General features: G+C 50.1%; 2 protein-coding genes across 8 annotated transcripts in view; one reads left to right on the forward strand and one right to left on the reverse strand.

Annotated features, from left to right (window-relative positions):
- Dip2a (disco-interacting protein 2 homolog A) overlaps positions 1-12,385 on the forward strand; it is an 89,483-nt gene extending 77,098 nt beyond the window's left edge. For 2 of the 4 annotated variants that reach the window (XM_039099077.2, XM_063279521.1), the window contains 8 exons: positions 42-212; positions 1,327-1,356; positions 2,294-2,355; positions 2,591-2,648; positions 4,154-4,228; positions 6,028-6,202; positions 6,894-7,017; positions 7,616-12,385. In XM_039099077.2, coding sequence (XP_038955005.1) covers positions 42-212; positions 1,327-1,356; positions 2,294-2,355; positions 2,591-2,648; positions 4,154-4,228; positions 6,028-6,202; positions 6,894-7,017; positions 7,616-7,868 — 948 coding nt within the window. In that variant the 3' untranslated portion in view covers positions 7,869-12,385. The remainder of the gene's footprint in view (positions 1-41; positions 213-1,326; positions 1,357-2,293; positions 2,356-2,590; positions 2,649-4,153; positions 4,229-6,027; positions 6,203-6,893; positions 7,018-7,615) is intronic. The other 2 variants (XM_063279522.1, NM_001191564.3) reach the window with 2 other exon arrangements.
- S100b (S100 calcium binding protein B) lies at positions 11,211-20,025 on the reverse strand. 4 transcript variants are annotated; one of them, XM_008772868.3, is made up of 4 exons: positions 19,836-20,025; positions 17,960-18,075; positions 15,917-16,062; positions 11,211-12,439 (listed from the first exon to the last, which is right to left on the reverse strand). In XM_008772868.3, exons 3-4 carry the CDS (start codon positions 16,052-16,054, stop codon positions 12,299-12,301), a joined length of 279 nt encoding a protein of 92 aa, XP_008771090.1. In that variant the 5' UTR covers positions 16,055-16,062; positions 17,960-18,075; positions 19,836-20,025; the 3' UTR covers positions 11,211-12,298. The 4 variants fall into 4 exon arrangements, with proteins under 4 accessions (XP_008771090.1, XP_063135056.1, XP_017457057.1 ...); XM_063278986.1 differs by having other exon boundaries at positions 18,785-19,876; XM_017601568.3 differs by lacking the exon at positions 17,960-18,075 and having other exon boundaries at positions 19,779-19,974.
- Between the last annotated feature and the right edge of the window lie 265 nt (positions 20,026-20,290).

Below are 20,290 nucleotides of genomic sequence, written 5' to 3' on the forward strand. Positions count from 1 at the left end.
CAGACTGTGTGTGCGCAGGATGACTTCTTGCTCTTCTGCAGATGAAGGGGGTGAACCTGTCGTGTGTGCGCACGTGCATGGTGGTGGCTGAGGAGCGGCCCCGGATCTCGTTGACACAGTCCTTCTCCAAGCTATTCAAAGACCTGGGCCTCCCTGCTCGCGCTGTGAGCACCACCTTCGGGTGCAGGGTCAACGTGGCCATCTGCCTCCAGGTAAGGTGGCTGCACCCAGGTCTTGCACCCGTACCAGAGAGTGACGCCTTTGTAGGCAGACACTAGTAGGTGGCTCTGTCTCCCTCCACGTTGCAGCTGCGGATGCTACCGTTCTACATAAGGTACTCTGCTCTTATGAGCAGGAGTATTTACACAGAAAACGTCTGAGTTTGAGCCGTGACTATTGGACCTAAGTTAAATGTAATAGGCAGCTGATTTTTAAAAGCAAGATTGAACTGCTTTCTTAAGACCTCTATAGTAATCTGTGTGTAGTGGTTTACTCCTTTTATCCCAGCACTCAGGAGGCAGAGGCAGGTGGATCGCTGTTTGAGCCTAGCCACGTTTGCATAGCAAGTTCCAGGCCAGCCAGGACTACATAGAGACTCTACCTTTAAAAAGACGCACACGTGCACTAAGGGTCATAATCTGTATGGGCCGCTGTAGAACCGCCACTAAAGCAGTAATCTACGTGACATTTTAGAACTGACGTGAGCATCACAGGCACTTGAGGAGCTGTCCTTGTTTTCTGGCCTGTATACCAGTCTCTACGTCTCTTCCTTCTCAGCACATCTTAAATGTTGATCAGATATCTGACATAGCAAATGCCGAAAACAGCACAAAGTACCCTTTCTGGGTTCCCAAAGCAATGCTTGACTTGTACCCTGTCCTCTTGGTGGCTTCATGTGCAGGGCAGGTCTTGGCTCCAGGATCTACACCTGTGTAGAAAGTGTCACCCTGTTTCCCACCTCATTGAGCTAATGTCCCTTAACCTCGAAAAGCCTCTGTCTGGACCGTTTTAAGTCTCAGATGACTGAGTAGCAGACATGTTCCCCTGTGCCTGATATGCAAATTAGGAAGAGACTGAGTTAAGAAAGACCTGATTCTAGCTATGAAAGTGCCCCACCCCCATACATGGGAGGGCATCGCCTGTGCGACAGCAAGAGAGTGCCGTGTGCAATGGCAGGATCATAGCGATAGGTCTGTGTTTGCTCTTTAAGATACAGTGATGCGTTCTTCTCTCGCGTGTGTTTCTCACGTGGCCTGTGGCCTTCTGTTTGTTTCCTGTGCTATTTCCTCCCTGTCTCCCTCTGCTGGCCGCCCTGGCCTCTGTCAGCCCAACAGGCTGGGAAAACTAGCTGAGCAGGTAGGACCTCGCCCTAGCCCTCAACCTTGCTAGTGTATCCATGTCTGTCTCCCGCTTCCTTCCAGCACCCCACCCCCACCCTGCTTCTCTGAGTCCATGTGCTCCTCCATGGACTTCAGAATACATGTTTCTCTTGCCGTCTTAGTTTATTCACAGGGAGAAGTATTTGACATCACAAAAGCTCCTTTGTAACCAAAGGTGAAAGGAGTTTTTCAGAGGCTGGAGAGAGGTTATGCTGTCTAGAGTCCTCAGGGAATGGTGTTGACCAGGGTATCCATTTAATTTGATGTCCCTCGTCAGTAAAACAGCAATGCGAGGCCAGTGAGATGGCTCGGGGCTGAGGGTGACTGCTGTTGTGTCTGATGACCTGACATCAGTCACTGGGAGCCACATGGCAGAGGAGGACGACTGACTCCCTCACACATGCTCTAGGCATGTGGGTGTGCACGCAAACACACAATCAAATAAGTGTAATAATAACAAACTCCGCTCAGTGACAAACTAATACATTCTGCCACACGGGATGACACTCAGGTTGTCTGGTTCAACTGAGTGTCTGCTGTGCTTAGTCCTCAGTGGAGTTAGTGGGATGCCAGGCCCCGACCTGATGCTGGGTGGAAATGTCCCCAATCTGCACCTTGTATCAGGGCAGCAGAGGCCAACAGGGTCAGAAACTGCCAGTACTGACAAGAATCCTAGGATCTGATGTTTCATTCACCATTAGTTTTGCTCAGTATCATCTAGCCAAGTAGATGTTTGGGTGGACAGCATCGACTCTGCCTGGGGCCCACAGCCCTTGTGCAGACTGGATGCAAGATGCAAAGCTTCTTTTCCGGGAGTCACAGGCAGCCTGGGAGCGGCTACCATGCGGCCACGCATGTGAACCTGAGCAGAGCATGAGCATCCTGAGAGAAATCCCTCTGTTGTTTTCCTCCAGGGCACAACAGGCCCAGATCCCACGACGGTCTATGTGGACATGCGGGCACTGCGCCATGACAGGTACTGCCCTTCCCCGCCTGCACGGTTCGCCCGTCCTCTGTAACTAAGTGCTGCAGGCTGGGATTGCCCGAACTGGGCATCTCCAGCCTCCTAAGAGGTAATGGTGCTGTCCAAGGCAGGGACACTTACCTCAGGAAATGCCACCGTGGGCTTACTTGTATACATGTGATTTGCCGTTTTAGAAATGACTATGGAGTAAATTTCATTCTGAATTTTTTTCTTTGTCCATTTTTAGAGTTCGTCTGGTGGAACGGGGTTCTCCGCACAGTCTGCCGCTGATGGAGTCTGGGAAGGTAGCATAAGCTGGACTCTTATAACCTGTGGTGTGGACAGTGCTGGGGCACGTGCTCCTAGTGAATGTGTGGGCCGGGCCGGGCCACTGAAATGTGAGATTAGGTCCTCGAATGCTGTGAGCATAGACCTGGAGCTGGAGAGCCCAGATAGAGAAGCAGGAAGAGGCTGCCTCTTTGCAGACACTGGGAGGGGGTGGGGTGGGTAGGCTGTGGATGGATCAAGGGCCCTCACACTTCCAGTCATAAAGGGCAGCTCTGATCCTGGACTGAAGGTGTGAAGTATTCTCTAGTCCAGGATGATAGAAGAGAACAGGCCCCACCAGGGCACAACCAGAGATTTGCCATCAAAGCAAGTCTTGGCCTAGTGAGGTCCCCAGAAACCTCCAGGCAATTGGGGGGGCTAAATTTGCCCAAGAATGGCAAACAGAAGTGTGAGCCCCTTTGGGTCAGCAGAGAAATCCTGGCAGACCAGCATCCTCAGAAGCAAGGAGAGGTCGAGGAGGACTGACTGACTAGGCAGGGAAAGAGTCCTACAGGTCAATGGAGTGGGCACGTGCTGCCTGCCTAACGTCAACCTCTCGACATCCAAGATTATCAGAGGTTCCCGGGGCTGTGCACTTTAGCCCCAGACCCCCACTGGCCACTGCCCAGGCCACAGCTGTCTTTTTAGGGGGCAAGGAGGGAGTCAGAGACAGCCATCCGACATGCTTTCCAGTCCTCGGTGCCCTGAGGAATCCTGTCTATAGCTGTACCCACCGTGTCCACATGTGGCCGCACCACAGCTATTTACACACTGCTCTGCGGAGTAGCATGGGCCTGCTGGAATTGTGTTCTGAGACGGTTGCTCTCGGGGTTCAGGTGGGCCATGGAGGGGTGAGGAGAGGCTCCATCCATGTGTGAGGGAACAGAGTATCTCAGCAGTGTAGAGCCAGGAAACACCTGGTGTCCTTTATTAGTTCATGCGTTCCTGCAGCTCCCCTCTACTTTTCTGAGGTCCACGTTATCATCCTCTGTGTTATTCATGGGGAGCCTGGAGCACAGAGCATGTGGCCAGACTTCAGAAACAGGGTGGTGTGACCCAGACCAGAGAGGACCCCCAGACTGAATGTGGTAAGCTTAGCAGGACACACGGCCACTCAGCTGCCTGGGTCAGCAGAGACGCTCACAGGTGCGGCACCTCTCCCTGGCAGCTCATGCCGAGAGCAGCCTGGGAAGGCCTGTGTTTGTCAGGGAGAACCACCTGAAGCAATGGCTGGAGGATCCTCAGAATGCTCTCCCAGGAAAGAAAGCAGCACCTGTTTTCAGGAACCGGGCCATTTTGCTCAGATTCACAACGTGTTTCTGCTAAAATTTCTTTTAAAATTCAGATCAAATTAGAACAGCGTCTAAACCCCTGATCTCTAGTCAGCCCCGTGGTGGCAGGTAGGGACAAGTGTGTGAGAAGTGGGACTAGCCATCACTACCGCATCCCAGTCACCGGGGCTGAGCTGCCCTCCTCCTTCCAGATTCTTCCAGGAGTGAAGGTCATCATCGCACACACTGAGACCAAAGGGCCCCTCGGAGACTCACACCTGGGTGAGGTGAGTGCTGCCTGAGGCTGGGGGTTGACCGAGAAGAGCAAGGGCCTTCCAGACCCTGGCTTCCCTCTCCTCCTTTCAGAATCCCCTTAGAAATTCAGGAATCCTGAACCTCTTGGGACTTCAAATGTCTTTTTTAAAGCATTTATTTTTATTATTCTTTACTCTGTGCATATGTTTGTACTGTGGATGTGTGCACACAAGTGCAGGCACCTGTAGATGCTGGATGCTGGGGTCTTTCCTGGACCTGGAGCTATAGGTGGTCGTGAGCAGCCTGAGGAGGTGCTAGGAACCAGACTCAGGTCCTCTGGAGGAACAGCAAGTGTTCTGAAGTGCTTTCCCTCTTCCAGATGTCCTAAGAGTCCTAGAAACAGTCTCTCCCTACCTCTCCTGCACTCTCTGGCCCTGCTAATATGTAGGGTTGCCCAGTATGTGGGGAAAGAGGCCTCTCCCTGGGTCAGCTGCCAACAAGGTTATGAGGGCATTGGTGTGCCAGGGGAGTTAAACGGGACCATCAGCTGCACATGGAACAGGACTACCTGCTCTGGACAGAACTGGTCAGCCACTCCTTAAAAATCAGGTTTACATCAGAGCCAAGGTCAAAGACCCAGTGGCAGTCCAACATTGGCCCCAGTTCAAGGCCACACAGAACTGTTTCAGGCTCAGGATCCTTAGTGTCCCGAAGGTCAGCCTCGTATGAGACTGTTATGGTTCACAGAGCCTGCCTTAGGCATTGGGTAATCAGGATGCCTCACTCATGGGGGTAGGAGGTGGGGGAAGAGAGCCCCTCATGTTCAGGTAGACAGAACATTCACTCATGGGCAGTTCACAAGCATTGTCCCTCACTCAGGAAGAGTGGGTAGGTGGAACCTCTCACAGACAGTGGGAAAGTAGGTCTGTCACTCATGGGTGCTGGATAAGTGGAATCCTTCACTCATGGCCTGTGGGCAGGCCCTGGGCCCTCAGGAACAGGCAGATAAGGCCCTTCACTCACAAGTAGTGAGTAGGTTGCAGGAGGTGGGGAGAGAGGGTCCGTCACTGGTGTACCGTGGGAAGACGGGGCAGGTGAGGCCTCATTCACAGGCACTAAGCCTGGAAGGGAAGGAGGGCCAGCAAGGGGAGTCCTCACAAGATTTGGGAGGTCTGAGCTCCCCATGTTGCCTGACATTGTTAGTGTGGGCAGCTTGGTGGGTTCTGGGTGGGCTGTGTTTCAAGAGGCCCTTGACGCTGCTGAGGACTTTGGGTACACACCTATAGCTGTTGGTCTATTCATGGTACATACCAGCTCATCTGTGGGCCTCCTGCATGAGTGCACATGAGCATGGGTGCACAGGGGTGTGGTGGACACCGGGGTGTCTGCCGTTTACACTGTTTAGGCATGAGTGAGTGAGCATTTGTGTGCTCTGTACAGAGTGTGCTTTAACCTGTCTCTGTCACGAACACCAGACAGCCCTGCTCTCTCCCACTGACATTTGCTATGTGGCAGTGGAAACACATCCAGACAGGACAGAGCCATACAGATACCATTCCTGGAACAAAGGAACAGTTTGTTTTAGAAGAGGTTATGCTAGGCATGATGATATACACCCTCGTATATATATATGTTCATGTATCTGTGTATGAGGCTGAGGATTATAAACTGGATGCCAGTCTGAGCTATATAGCAAGATATAATTGTATTTAGTTCACAAAATAAGACCTGGGAATGCCACCCTCCCCCTTGGTTGGTATCTTGAGGTCATCTTGGGCCATACACTCTGAAGGACAGAACCAGTACTCAGTGATCCACCCCTGCCCACTAGATCTGGGTGAGCAGCCCCCACAATGCCACTGGGTACTACACGGTCTATGGGGAGGAGGCACTTCATGCTGACCACTTCAGTGCCCGGCTGAGCTTTGGAGACACCCAGACCATTTGGGCAAGGACTGGCTACCTTGGCTTCCTTCGCAGGACAGAGCTGACTGATGCCAGTGGAGGTAAGAAACCCTCGCTGAAGGGCTAGCCTCGGCACTGCAGGACCTGGGGGGTTGGTTGCTGTAGCCTGTGGGCCACTCCCCTAGGCTTGGGAAGCCATCAGTGACCTCATAGTGTCCCCCACTGGCTGTGATTTGTGTTGCTCAGTGTGGGGTGAAAAACAGGCTCCAGGAACTCTTGTGTGTGGAACTGCTGCTCCTCCTGTTGCTGCCCTCACCTCCTACTCTGGGCCTCTGGAGGAGATGCTGAGAGGCTGGTAACTATTGGTCGTGAGCTGTGAGGTTTCTCCCAATGACATAGCCGCCCCACAAACTGCATTTTATTAGCATGGCGTGCTCTGCATGGTCTTAACGTCATGTGTGGTATCTTTCTACCCTGATCTTTCCCTGAGCATCTGGCCCCTGCAGACCTAACAGCTCAAGTCAGGACTTTTGTAGCCTACGGTCACTGTAACATTCTGTGGGTAAAAATGATTTAAAAGCGTGTCACATCTACCGCTGCTGTACGGGGTTGTTGACCAGTGCAGAGTGAGTCTGAGATGCTGGCGTCCCCTCTGCCCACCTGGCTTGACGCACAAGTGCAAGGACAACTGGTTTCATGGCCTCCCGTGGCAGAGGACAGCTGTGGTCCGTAGGGTGGGCAGGCTCACAGTGTAACTTAACTCCCGAGCCATGTACATACCCATGTTCACAGAGCGACACGATGCGCTGTATGTTGTCGGCTCTCTGGACGAGACGCTGGAGCTGAGGGGCATGCGCTATCACCCCATCGACATCGAGACCTCTGTGATCCGGGCACACAGGAGCATCGCGGAGTGGTAAGAGGGAGGGCGGGAGGGAGGGCTCTCCTGTGCTGTCCGTCAGCCTCGCCCTGGGCTGGAGCACCGCCCTGGGGCAGTACCAGGCACTATTCTGGCTCCAGCACCGTCCCCACTCAATTACAGTCCCCGGCGAGCTGGATTGCCTCTTTCTCCCAGAGCTCAGGACCCAGGCTTCTTATCCGTTCTCCCACATACATTCCTACAAGACAGCACCAGAGAGTGCCTCTGCGTCTCTTCCTTCTCCCAATCAGATTAAATCACACAGTTGTCTCCAGTATACAAAGTTCTCATCTGGAGTGTTTCTAGTGTGAATGTGGTTTTCTCATTTAAACCTCGGTGAGCCATGATCTCTTCACCGTGTCAGGAGCTTGCCCTGGGCAAGCACAGCTTTCAGCAGCAAGTGCTGGTTGTTCTTGTCGAGAACGTTAGAGCAGATTCTCCCTGTGAGATGCAGTCGGCCGGGCCTAAGGTTGTGCTGCCTAATAGCAGCATTGTGCTAATGATGTGAGCGGCTGCCTTGGCTGCCTGGGTTACTGGCCGAGCATCTGCCTGCTCCTGGTGCTGACGATCTCCGCCACCGTTTATTCTCCTTCAGTGCCGTGTTCACCTGGACCAACCTGCTGGTGGTGGTGGTGGAGCTCGATGGTCTGGAGCAGGATGCCCTGGACCTGGTGGCCCTGGTGACCAATGTCGTGCTGGAGGAGCACTACCTTGTGGTGGGCGTGGTGGTCATTGTGGACCCTGGAGTGATCCCCATCAACTCCCGGGGCGAGAAGCAGCGCATGCACCTGCGCGACGGCTTCCTGGCCGACCAGCTGGACCCCATCTATGTGGCCTACAATATGTGAGCCCACTGGACAGAGCTAGCTGTGTGAACCAGCGGAGGCAAAGCTGGCTGCAGGGTTCCTGCCCTGGGGGAGGGGTCTCAGGCTTCATCAGCTCAGAGCTGCGTGCTGTTCAGACCCTCAGCAGTGTCCTGAACGACCATCATGTTAGAACGTTCTCGGAACCAACAAAAGCAGTGTTTTGGATCTGCCAGGGATATCTACCAAAACCTAGGTGACTGGGAAGGGAAGGCAAGGCCTGGCGTTCCGCTGCGGACATTGCCACGCCACGGCTGTTCTCTGCCCTACTGCAAGCTTGCACTTTTTTTAGGGTAAAAAGTTATTCCTGATTTCTAAATATATAATTTCCTGATTATTTATTCCCACTTGTAATAAGAAGCATATATGTCAAGCCTATGCTGGAGAGAACTTTTGAGCCAAGCCTGCTTAGGAAGGCTGACGAAGAGAGCAGCCCCGTTCCCCACGCAGCCACACAGCTTCCTTTGTCCAGTGCGATTACTGAAGCGGTGGCCTGCCTGTGTGTGTGTCATCACTGATGCTCAGCAAGTGCCATTTCGGACTGTCTAGTTAGATCCTGTGTCAGAGAGAAACCAGCATTAATTTAAAATTAATTTAAAGGTAACGTGGTGACCTTTAAACTGCAAGTTCTCACAACATCACAGTATCCATCCTCTCGTGAAGCATACGGAATTATTTTTGTGAACAGATCTGGACGAATGAGTGGCACCCCGAGGTCTCCTCACCCGTGTGTCAGCCAGGCCTCTCACTCAGCTGCGTCACCATGGGAGCCCGTCTGTCTAGGGTGGACATAGCTGCAGCCTCTTGGCTTTGCATTTGAGTTATGTGCCTATAAAACTTGGCCAAACCGTTTTTAGTTATTTTATCCAAACTTGAAATCCGAGTGATCTAATATTGTACTTAAGTCAGAAAAGAGAATGTAAAATCTTTTAGATACTTATAAGAGTTTGATGTCAAGCATGAATCTAAGATTATTTTTATATAACTAATGAAAGATTAATGTTATCGGGTTGTTGGGGTTTAGGGGTTTGGAAGGATGGAGATGTTTAAGAATCGTATAGAGACAGCTAGATCTTTCTAGAGTTGTCCTGGACTTGTGCTTCGGTGAGTCCAGCTAACTGGTTCTACCCTCCTATCTCACATCGGGAAGCACTACGTGGTGTAGCCCTGTTGCTCATGGTATCGAACTGTGGTGTAGTATGTTAAAACATGCTGGAGCTGTAATAATCCTGTTATAACCATGTACAGAATCCACATGAGTCTAGCAGCAGACCCACCGACAGGGTGCGCGGTGGACGGCCGAGAAGGGGCCCGAACTACCTAGCCACCATCTCAACGCTGTAGTTTTATAGCAGACGGCGCCTGTAAACTTTTTGTATTGAAAATTCAGTGGCGGTGAGAACATATCTGTTAAGATTTTAAGAATCATATTAAAATGTTTTAAGATTACTCTCTGGGAATTCTGTAGATCACACTAATTTTTTATATCATGTTAATAAAAGCTATTGACTTTGTAATTCTGCATTTTGAAGTGTGTGAAAGGGTTTTAAAAGTTTCCCAAAGTGGGATGTATTTTATTATGCATTAGTTCTTTCAGAAATATAAACACAATTATGCTTATTATATGAAATCTAGAAAACACATTGAAGGGTCAGAGAGGAAATTTAAAATCTTCCAGAGTCCTACTTACAAGTGACAGCAGCCTTAAGATTGCCAAGAATCTCAGGGGGTTTTAGCCTTTAAAACTTTTTCTAAACAAAATTAGGACCACATACTTATTTTATAATCTGCTCTTGTACTTAATAAATTACAGACTTTTGAATACATTACATACATTCTACATGTCTTAGTGACGGCACTGTGCCAGCACCGCCTCCCCATTGTACCGTGAGTCACCTCCCCGGTGCCCACTCTGATTTCCACGGTGGTATGTCTGCCTAGCCTCAGCTCTGCTTGTCGCATGGGTAGGTCGGAGTTTGCGGTGGGTGTGGTGCCTGGACACCCATTACCCCAAGAAGGGCCACATGGGAGAGGTCACAGCCCCAGCACTGGTTACTACCCCTTGGCCACTGTCACCATCCTGGGGAACAAATGGCCTCAACTCGTCCTTTCCTGTTCTCTTCTTGGGTACCTTGTGGTGAAAGCCTGGAGTCTCCTCCCTGAGCTGCTGCTCTGCTCATGTCGTTTGGAGAAGATCGGCCACCACAGAGCACCTCTCCAGAGAGGGCCAGGCTGAGAGTGCAGCTTCTCAGCAGGGTTGGCTCAGGAGCCCCGCTCACCAGAGGGCAGGACCTGGTGCCCTGCCCACACCCAGCAAATAAAGTATCACTTGGGGCGGGGACAACATATAGCAAGGGAGCTTTCATTGGTATGAAATTCCTGTCGAGCTCTAGTCTCACGGGCAAGAACCTCCCGTCAGTCACCACAGCTGCCTTCCTAGAGGGGTTCAGGAGGCGTGGCAAGGCAGATATCCTGACCATGTGTCAAAACTGTGACCATGTGTCAAAACTTGTCCCTATGAGGCTGGGGACAAGAGGACTCAGGGAGCCCCTGTAGATAGCCCTCGGCAGCTCTGGTCCCCCACAGTGCCTTCCATGTGCCCCCAGCCCCATGCATTGCCAGGTTCTGGTCTTCAGTGCTGCCCTGAACTCTCTCACCGTTCTTCATAGCTCCATGTGGTAGGCCCCTTGGTCTCCAGGAGGGCTAACTAGGAGTAGGTTGCTGGGGCAGGCCTTGAAAGGTGTACCAGTCTCCTGTCCTTTTCAATCTACTTCCTACCTGCCCCGGTGTGACCTCCACCACCATGTCCTTCCCTCTATGATGAACCTCCAAAAGCAGGAGCTAAACAAATATTTATTCTTCTTCCGTTAAGTCGGGAATTCTGTCACAGTGGTAAGAAAGCTAACAGGTGATCCAGCCAGGGCAGAAAATTGCCTGTCAGAGCCACATCATAGTCTCTGGTCATGGGGCGATCTGATTCTGTGCAGCCTTTGACCGTTGAAGAGCCTCCCGAAGTTCTAGAGTTCTAGCTGCCTTTCACCCACCCTTGGGCTCTTTTTTTTTTTTTTCCGGAGCTGGGGACCGAACCCAGGGCCTTGCACTTGCTAGGCAAGCGCTCTACCACTGAGCTAAATCCCCAACCCTCACCCTTGGGCTCTTAAGGGTGGGTGATTTTTATTTCTTCAGTGGTGATGGAGAATTGTTAACAGTTTTTATTTTACCCAAGGGCATTGTTCAGTTGTCTTAATGAACTTCTAAGTCTCGACTCCTAAAAAAAAATAATAAATAATAAATAACAGTACTAAAAAAAGAGGTGGGTGAGAGCAATTAGAATTTTCCTAGAATGGCTTTTTAATACTTGCAATGCGGTTTTTATTTATCTGTAACTTGGATTGTTTGAACCTTCGGCATTCAAATATGCAGGTTAGAAAGCATCAAGTCCGGCTTCCCACAGTCCTCGGCTCGCAGCCTTGCCGAGTGTTAAGCAGGCCCTAGGCACCAGCAGGTCAGACATGACACCCAGCAGCTAAAGGACACATCTCAGTGGCCCTTCATTCCTCAGCAGCTCACCCTGCAAGTCTCACCCTAGAGGGTCACTCACATTATGGGCAGCAGAGGGAGAGAGGAAGATACAGCTAGAAAAAGACCTGACACTCTCTCCAGTGCCCTCCTCTGTCCGTGTCCTATGGGGACAATGGTGTCATCCTGAAAGGAGACGTCTACTGAGCAGAATTTTGATTCTCGGTCGTGAGTTAGGATGCTAATACTTAGTGTGCGAGATCTAATCGTTCCACCAGTTAGAACTGTTGGTGTCAAATACGTACTTAGTAACAAACCACGGTTCACTGTGGAAGAAGAGACTTGAGTGGGCTGTCCTTTTGGGCTGGGGGTGGTGGGAGGGTGTGGGTGATAGGTCTAACTTTCCGGGGCATCGTTTGCACAGAGGACAAGCAGTTGTAAGGGCGAGCCAACCTCTTCGGGTGGCAGTGGATCCAGCTGTGGGTCTGTAGATGCATGGACAGCATACATTACACCTAAGAAAGCTGTCCAACGGAGGTGCTATTGGTAGTCTGCCTTGATTCTTACAGGTGACCCTTCCACAGGAGCATGGTGGTCTACAACCAGTGCTATACCCACAGAGTGTTGATTTCGTCCCCTCAGTGACTCTTATCAATAGTTCCCGGGACCATTCAGCTCACAGGAATACCTAGTGTAGCAGAAACGATGTGCTAACTTAAAGCAGCCCTTGGGAACGGGGTCAGAGTTTCATCCCTGAAGCAAATCAAGCTTCCTAATTAGTTATATGCGTCTAGAGAGCGCAGCTCCTTCCAGCCCACGAGCCTTCTGCCGTGCCTCCTCTCGTGGCCCTCATGTCTGCCACGGGGAAACGGCTCAGCCACTTTTTTTTTTTTGTCTCACTCATGTTCAAAGAACTCATGACAGGCTGTGGTCACCATGGAGACGAAGGCCATAAACTCCTGGAAGTCACACTCCCCATCCCCATCTTCGTCCAGCGTCTCCATCACTTTGTCCACCACTTCCTGCTCTTTGATTTCCTAAGAGAGAGAGAGAGAGAGGAGACGATTTAAACCGGAGCCGTCAGAGTGCTATTAAAAGTGCCAGGCTGGTTTGATTTGCGTCAGAAACGATCCCGGTACAGGAAATGAAGAATCCTAACAGCCCCTTGTGAGCATGGACAGTCAGCCACGGGTAAGGGGTGGGGGGAGCGGTCTGTTCTCTTCCCTTTGGCCTGGATTACTTCAAAATGGGGGGAAAGGTGAAGGAGTAACAGACTGCCCCGTGAATGTGTGTGAAGCCTGGCTCAGACTGGGCTAGTGACTTGAGAGACATGAGCTCAGCGCTTCTGAGTGTCCATGTGTTTGGGAGCTACATGGATCCTAACATTCACTAAAATACCACTTGGGAGCGTGTCAGAGTTTTCTCTTCATGAGTAGCTTCCTAGCGTCGTAGGCTTCCCCCCTGACAGTTCTGATGCCAAAGCCAAGTGAATGGTAAGGCTACTCCTAACTGATGCCCCAACTGTGCGGGCCTGAAACCCGGTGGGAAGAATGCAGGCTCTGAGCCAAGACTCTTAGTACAGCCTGCTTGAGTTAATACCTATCCCCTACCCCACCTCCCTGACAGGAGAGCTATGTAGGGAAGCCTAACTGTTTCCCTAAATACAAACATTCCCCTGGAAAAGATGGTGATTCCCAGAGGCGCACTGGAGGCTGTTAAAACATCTCCTGAGAGAGATGGGAACAGTGTCGTTCTCCCAGTTACAACATAGGTGCCTTGATTTCGAACCTACATGGCCTCCAGAGGCTTATGTAGGAGGCCTGGTGCCAACCTGTGGCACCACGGGGAGATGATAGAGCCTTTGGGAGGTAGGCAAAGTGGGAGGAAGCTGCATCATTGGGCCACGCCCCTTCATTTCTTTGCTCCTCAGTGGGTTGGTCTGCCTCATCCAAGGCCCCCAAACAGTGAAGCCTGACAACTGTGCACCGAAATCATGAGCCCAAATAAATCGTCCTTGTCTGGCCATGGTGGTGCATGCCAATAATCCCAGCACTAAGGAGGCAGAGGCAGGCGGATCTCTGACTCCGATGCCAGCCTGGTCTACAGAGTGAGTTCCAGGACAGCCAGGGCTACGCAGAGAAACCCTGTCTTGGAAAACAAAACCAACCAAATAAATCAATAAACCTTCCCTCTTTCAAGTTGATTTTCTCCAAGGCTTCTGTTGAACCAGGCCAGCAAACAGGTGAGATACTTTGATAACTTACATGAGTTATCATTGATAAATGGGCCATTACCGGCTATTTTTTTTTTCCTGTCGTCAATCAGGGGAGTAGCGAGGATCTTAAGCTCTTATCAGCTGTGCTTTCCCTAACCGTGAGGAGCTTGACATGCTCACCGTGTCCCTGCATACTCTTCTTCAAACATGAAGAGATTAAGTCAAAAGGCAGAGTGTGGGGGGGCTATAACTAGTTATGCATCCTGTTCCTGAGTCCCTGTTACCCAGTATCTGAATGTCTTAGGAATTGATCCCCAAAAGCCCACTTGAAATCTTCTCCAGCAAGCCCACAAGGAAGGCCTGCTCAGTGAGTATCAACCTACCCAGTTAACTCGGAGTATGGTTACCTGTACCACGTGAAATGGCCGTGCCCGGGAGTCAGACCCAGACTCGGCACTTGATCAAACACTGACTAGTTTTCCTCTGTCTGTGTGCTTGGCTACTTCTGTGGCCCAAGGGGGTGCTCTCTGTGGCAGGACGCATTCCTTGAGCACCGACAGCATTTCCATATCACTATAGGTGTGCCTCGAGCATTGGTCTAGGGGACTGAGGGAGCACTGGGTGACAGAAGGATTACAGTTCACCTCCACGAGAGCACTTGGTTTGCGAGCAGTAGACCCGCTCAAGGGCAGAGGAGACAGTGGGTCAGGAAGCGAATGTTTTCACTACTAGAATATTAAGTGCCCAGAGAAAAACAGCCTGTCAGGGATCCTGCAGCAGCTTCCTAGGACTCCAAACTAAACTTAGGCCCAGCCAATGTCATATACCCCGGGGAGCCTCCTGTTCCCCTCAGGCAACTATTCCCTTGTGGTTTATGCTAGCTTGGATGTTTTGCGAGCCCGTGTATCTCAAATATTGAATTATCGAGTGATCAGTCAATGTTTATTTAACCTCTGGTATTTCTTTGTAGGAGGTACCAGACAGCTAGACAAAGTGAAAAGATTTCTTCCCTGCCCCCCAAACGTCTCATGCTTTAAAAAAAAAAAAGTGTGTGTGTGTGTGTGTGTGTGTGTGTGTGTGTGTGTGTGTGTGCACGCAGGTACCTACATACTCTCATACCGTAGTACACGTGTGGAATTGGTTCTCTCCTGCCATGTAGGACTCAAACACAGATCATCAGGGTCAGGTGTGTTTACCTGCTAAGCCTCCTCACTGGCCTTTTGTGTTTTGAGAGACGTTATCCCTGTACAACCCAGGCTGGCTCCCTGTTTCCACCTTGGAAGTATTAGGTCTACAGATGCCTGCCATGACAGCTGACAGTTCCAGAGTGTCACTCGTGAGTCGTTTACTGTTCTGCTCTGCTGTCTTCACCCGTGGAGTACGGCGGTAAATATTAAACAATTACGAATAATTCCAGGCACCAGGCCACAATACCTCCTGCTACTCTCCGTCCCCGTCGGTCTCTCCCCCTCTAGCCGCGTGCAGTGGCCACCTATCTCACAGCTCTCTTGTTGCAAACTCTGCTCATAATCCCAGCATCCGCCCCCGGTGGTTATAGTCACAACTCCCAGTATCCTGGTACAATCAAAACTCAAGAAGCTTGTAATTTTTCAATAAGATTTATAGCAATAGGGGGCTGGAGAGATGGCTCAGTGGTTAAGAGCACTGACTGCTCTTCCAGAGGTCCTGAGTTCAATTCCCAGCAGCCACATGGTGGCTCACAACCATCTGTGATGGGATCTGATTCCCTCTTCTGGTGTGTCTGAAGATAGCTACACTGTACTCATATAAATAAAAATTAATAATAAAAAAAGATTTATAGCAATAAATTCTCACTCCACAAAACATCCGCACAATAAACTCAGAGCCAATTGATATTGATAGAAACTGCCCACCTAGATAAGACAAATTGTCCTGTAATAACCCATCCCTTGTAAGATATTCATGGCTACCTGTGTCTATTTAAAGCCACACAGATCTGGGTCGTCCTTCTCCTCCTCCATCTTCTCCTCGTCCCCCTTCTCCTATCTCTCCGGCCTTTCAAAAACTCTGCCCCGCCTTTTTTTTCACCGTCCAATCACAGGCCTTGCCTTATCTCGTCCCCGCCCTCGCCCGCATATAGACATCAATCCACGACAGAGTCTTAGATTCAAGGGACAGAAACAGCCCATCTGAGCTCACACTCGGAGGGCTTAGCTGTTCAGACTGACATCCAGAAGCAACCCAGGGTACCCAGAGGCAGAAACGGAAGTTAAGGACCATTTCTGGAGCAGCTCAGCGATGGTTTTGTAAGGCTTACCTCCAGGAAGTGAGAGAGCTCGTTGTTGATGAGCTCCTTCAGTTCTGACTTCTTCAGCTTGTGCTTGTCACCCTCTCTCCCTGAATACTGATGGAAGACATCAATGAGGGCAACCATGGCCTTCTCCAGCTCAGACATCCCGGAGGCTGCGGAAGAAGACACCTCTTCATGTATTCTGCCCCATTCTTTTTTTTTTTTTTTTTTTTTTTTTTGGTTCTTTCTTTCGGAGCTGGGGACCGAACCCAGGGCCTTGCGCTTCCTAGGTAAGCGCTCTACCACTGAGCTAAATCCCCAGCCTCTCTGCCCCATTCTTTGGAGAACTTAATACGCTGTTTTCAGACCTCAGAGCTCAGCTCCGATGAGGGGTAGAGAGGCCCGACAGAGACGCGTCCTGGGATCCACGCTGACCACAGTTCATCCTCTTGTCTGGGTCCACCCCCTCCCTTCTATGTCCCCCACGGGCCACAGGGCTAAGTTTCCAAGACCACTGGCTTTGGTTGGGTTTGGCCAATGAGAAACTAGGGAAGATGCTCAAAGTGTTAGGGAATGATTCCAGGTCTCCCTGGCGGCCACCCCAATCCCAGAGGTCTCCAGGATGTACCCTCAGCTGGTGGATTTAAGAAAGACACTAGGATGACTAGTAACAAGTAAATATATATATACACATGTTAGTATCAGTGAACAATTTAAAAAATGGGATAAACAGCACCCTCATATAGCAATAATATCAGGGGTTAGGAGGACAAATGCAAGCCCTTCCAAAGGATTCCGAGAACAAGAACAAGCGTGTTCTGGCTAGTTTCATATCAGCTTGACACAAGGTAAAGTCCTATCTCAGAGAAGGGAACCTCGATTAAAGAAAATGCCCCCATAAGATCCAGCTGTAGGCATTTTCTTAAGTGGTGATCGATGAGGGAGGGCCGAGCCCACTGTGGGCGGTGCTATCCCTAGGCCGGTAGTCCTGGATTCTATAAGAAAGCAGGCTGAGCAAGCCAGTAAGCAGCACCCCTCCATGGCCTCTGCATCAGTTCCTGCCCTCAGGATCCTGCCCTGCTTGGGTTCCTGTCCTGAATCCCAGTGATGATGGACTGTGGCGCAGAAGTATAAGCTGAATTAACCCTTTCCTCCCCCACTTGCTTTTTGGTCAAGGTGTTTCATTGCAGTAACAAAACCCTAACAAAGGGATTGGAGAGCTGGCTCAGTGCTCGAGAGCCCTGACTGCTCTTCCAAAGGTCCTAAGTTCAATTCCCAGCAACCACTTGGTGGCTCACAACCATCTGTAATGGGATCAGATGCCCTCTTCTGGTGTGTCTGAAGACAGTGACAGTGTACTCACATACATAAAATAAATAAATACCTTTAAAAAAAGACCTAACAAAGCTCATTTTCATATGAATTAATATATCCGTTTAAGATTTTAAATAAAAACATGAGGTTTTTTTTGGATGAGGTGGGGGCAAACAAAAAAAATAGACTGAGGGGTTGGGGATTTAGCTCAGTGGTAGGGCGCTTGCCTAGCAAGCACAAGGCCCTGGGTTCGGTCCCCAGCTCCAAAAAAAAAAAAAAAAAAAAAAGTAGACTGTAAAATTCATCCGGATTAAAGGTATCCCTGTACCAACTGTTTTGAAAAGTAACAGTGAAGCGACCTTGCAGCAACACGGACTCCAAGGTCATATGATTCTCCTGGCATGCTGACAAAGGGAGACCAAGGCACAGCCCAGCGTTCTGTGCTTACTCATTAGCCTGGCCTCAGAGTACAGCAGCTTCTTTGTGAACAGGCATGCGTGCCTGCGAGAAGCAAACAGCCTTCAAGAGAGCACCTGATGCAGCAGCCACAGCCTGGGGAATCGGGGATGGCTGCTCAACTCTCTGAGAGAGAGGCGGCCTTGGGCTCATTTCAGAGACCAGCTACTTAGGCAGAGACAGCTCCTGGCCTTGAGTTCTGATCCTTAAGCCAGAATCTGCACCGTCATAAGTAAACAAACAAAAGACACTCAAAAGTCATTTCCATGATGAACATATTAGATTTTAGTAACTTCTTACATTTTTTATGAACGATCTCAGCAAGAGAAAGGAAGGTTTTTGGCCTTTGTTGACCCTCTGGTTCCTCAGTTTGCTCGTCTTTTCCAGATACCTGAAGTACCTCCCATAAATAGAACCTGAAGGGATAAGAGGTGATGCTCTCTCTTGGTTTCTTAACTTGTGTTTTCCGTTCTTGTTGGTCTTTTAGCTAAAAAGAAACTCGTGGGGTTGGGGATTTAGCTCAGTGGTAGAGTGCTTGCCTAGCAAGAGCAAGGCCCTGGGTTCGGTCCCCAGCTCCGAAAAAAAGAAAAAAGAAAAAAGAAAAAGAAGAAGAAGAAGAAAAGAAGAAGAAGAAGAAGAAGAAGAAGAAGAAGAAGAAGAAGAAGAAGAAGAAGAAGAAGAAGAAGAAGAAGAAAAGAAACGCGTGTGTGTCTGGGTGTTTTGCAGGCTGGTATGTGTGAGCATGCATGGTGCCCACAGAGAGGCTGGGAGAGTGTCAGATCCCCTGGAACTGGAGTGACAGGCAGTTGTGAGCTGCCAGTGTGGATGCTGGGCTGAGCCATCTCTCCAGCCCTGGTTACCTTTTTTTTTTTTTTTTCCTCTTTTCTTTTTTTTCTTTTTTTCGGAGCTGGCAAAGTGCTAGGCAAGCGCTCTACCACTGAGCTAAATCCCCAACGCCCCTGGTTACTGTTTTTCTTTGTTTGGTTTTTTTATGAAACATTTAGTGGCATGAAAAGAGTGGTGGGGAAGGGAGGGGAAAAGAGGGGAAGGGAGGGGAGGGGAGAGGAGGGGAGGGGAGGGGAGGGGAGAGGAGGGGAGGGGAGGAGAAGCCAGGCGCAGAATTACCTGCCTGTTTTTCCTTTTCAGATTGACACGAGGTCTCACTGTCCCCAAGTTTTCTCCTAAATCATGATCTTCTTGCCTCTACTCTCCCGAGGGTTGGCTCGTACCCAGCACAGTTATTGATTTAAAAAAAAAAAGTCTCCAGAAACTCTGCATCATACTGATATTGCTCAAAGTCCTAACGGCTGGGGGAGGGAAAGGCTAAATGATCTTTTTGTGGATAAGGACTAAGGCTTAAGAACAAACGGTGTCACACCACATCCCATGTGCTAGGAAAGTCCGTAAAATTTGAGTTTTCTCACGACTACATTAGACATTCCAAATTTTCCCCTATTCTTTCAACTAAAGAAGTTAGTTGTCTGTCTCCTAAGACAAATGGAGGAGACTTTATAAAGAAAACACAGGGCTTGAGCTTCTTGGAATGGTACTGCCTGTCCGGGGAGGGGTTCCCCACAAAGACTGCCCCTCCCCAGGAGGGGTAACAGAGAAGTCAGGGCCACTCCCAAACCCTCATTTCTCTGCCCCAATTCATAATGATCTGAAAAGATTCAACTACTTTGCAATTTTTTTTTTTGAGCGGTGTCTGGAGATGTAGTTCTTGGCATTTCAAAGAGGGAAACTGGAAAAGCTCACCTGGGTGCTCCAGGGACCCCCGGGAAAAGCTACCAGGAGAAAGGGAGCGCTGTGGTTGGGGATTTGGGGTGACTCTATTCCAAGAAAGAAAATCCTTCCCTTAGGACGTAGAGAAGAAGCCCTAGATGCCATCTCTGAAAACATCAGTAGTCATTCTGAATCTTGAAAAAATGACCCAAGGGATCTCTGGCTTCACGAAAACAGGGACAGACACAATTCCATGGCAGCACAGATGTCAACAACTGTCACAAGGAAACAAGAAAGGCGGCCTCATCGGAAGCCTTGGAATGCAGCCAAACGTCCCCAAAGGTTTTCTAAAAAGTTTCAAAGCTCAATTCCCATCCTATCCCCTTCACCCCCTCACCCTGCAAAGAGAGAAAGAAGCGGTTTTTCTTGGGTCCTGCCAGTGACTCTTTCTCACCTCCTGGTCACCTTTTGCCGCCGGAGTCCTCTCTGGCTTCGGTGTCCGAGGACTAGGAGGGTAGACAGAGAAGCTCCTTTTTCTTCCTCCAGAGAGGACTGGGTGTGGACTTGGCGCAGTCCGCTGCAGGCTGAGACTGCGACTGCCAATAGGGGCCAAGGTTAGGGAGGAGCTGGACAACCACCGGGCCTGCATACAGGGCCCCATTGAGTGGTACCCTGGGGACCCACTGGGCAGCCACAATTGGATCTGATCTAGAAAGAATATGGGTCTGTTGGGCAGGAAATGTGGAGTCAGCTTCTCTGTGCCGTTTAAATTTAGGATATGAATATTGATGCTGTTCCAGAGGCAAGATTGGGGGGCTGGTGGGAAGAGGGGAGAGACAGCGTGGGTGAATTGATTCAAACAGCAGATACGCAGCCAAGAACTGGAAACTTCTGGTGCTGAGTGCTGGA

Source organism: Rattus norvegicus, chromosome 20 (assembly GCF_036323735.1).
Source record: "Rattus norvegicus strain BN/NHsdMcwi chromosome 20, GRCr8, whole genome shotgun sequence".
In the NCBI taxonomy this organism is placed as follows: domain Eukaryota; kingdom Metazoa; phylum Chordata; class Mammalia; order Rodentia; family Muridae; genus Rattus; species Rattus norvegicus.

Excerpts from the sequence above, each read along its gene's own strand:
- S100b (XM_008772868.3), bottom strand. The coding sequence starts at position 16,054 with ATGTCTGAGCTGGAGAAGGCCATGGTTGCCCTCATTGATGTCTTCCAT. Across the intron at positions 12,440-15,916 it reads AGCTCTCTCACTTCCTGGAG|GAAATCAAAGAGCAGGAAGT; the intron begins GTAAGCCTTACA and ends TCTCTCTCTTAG.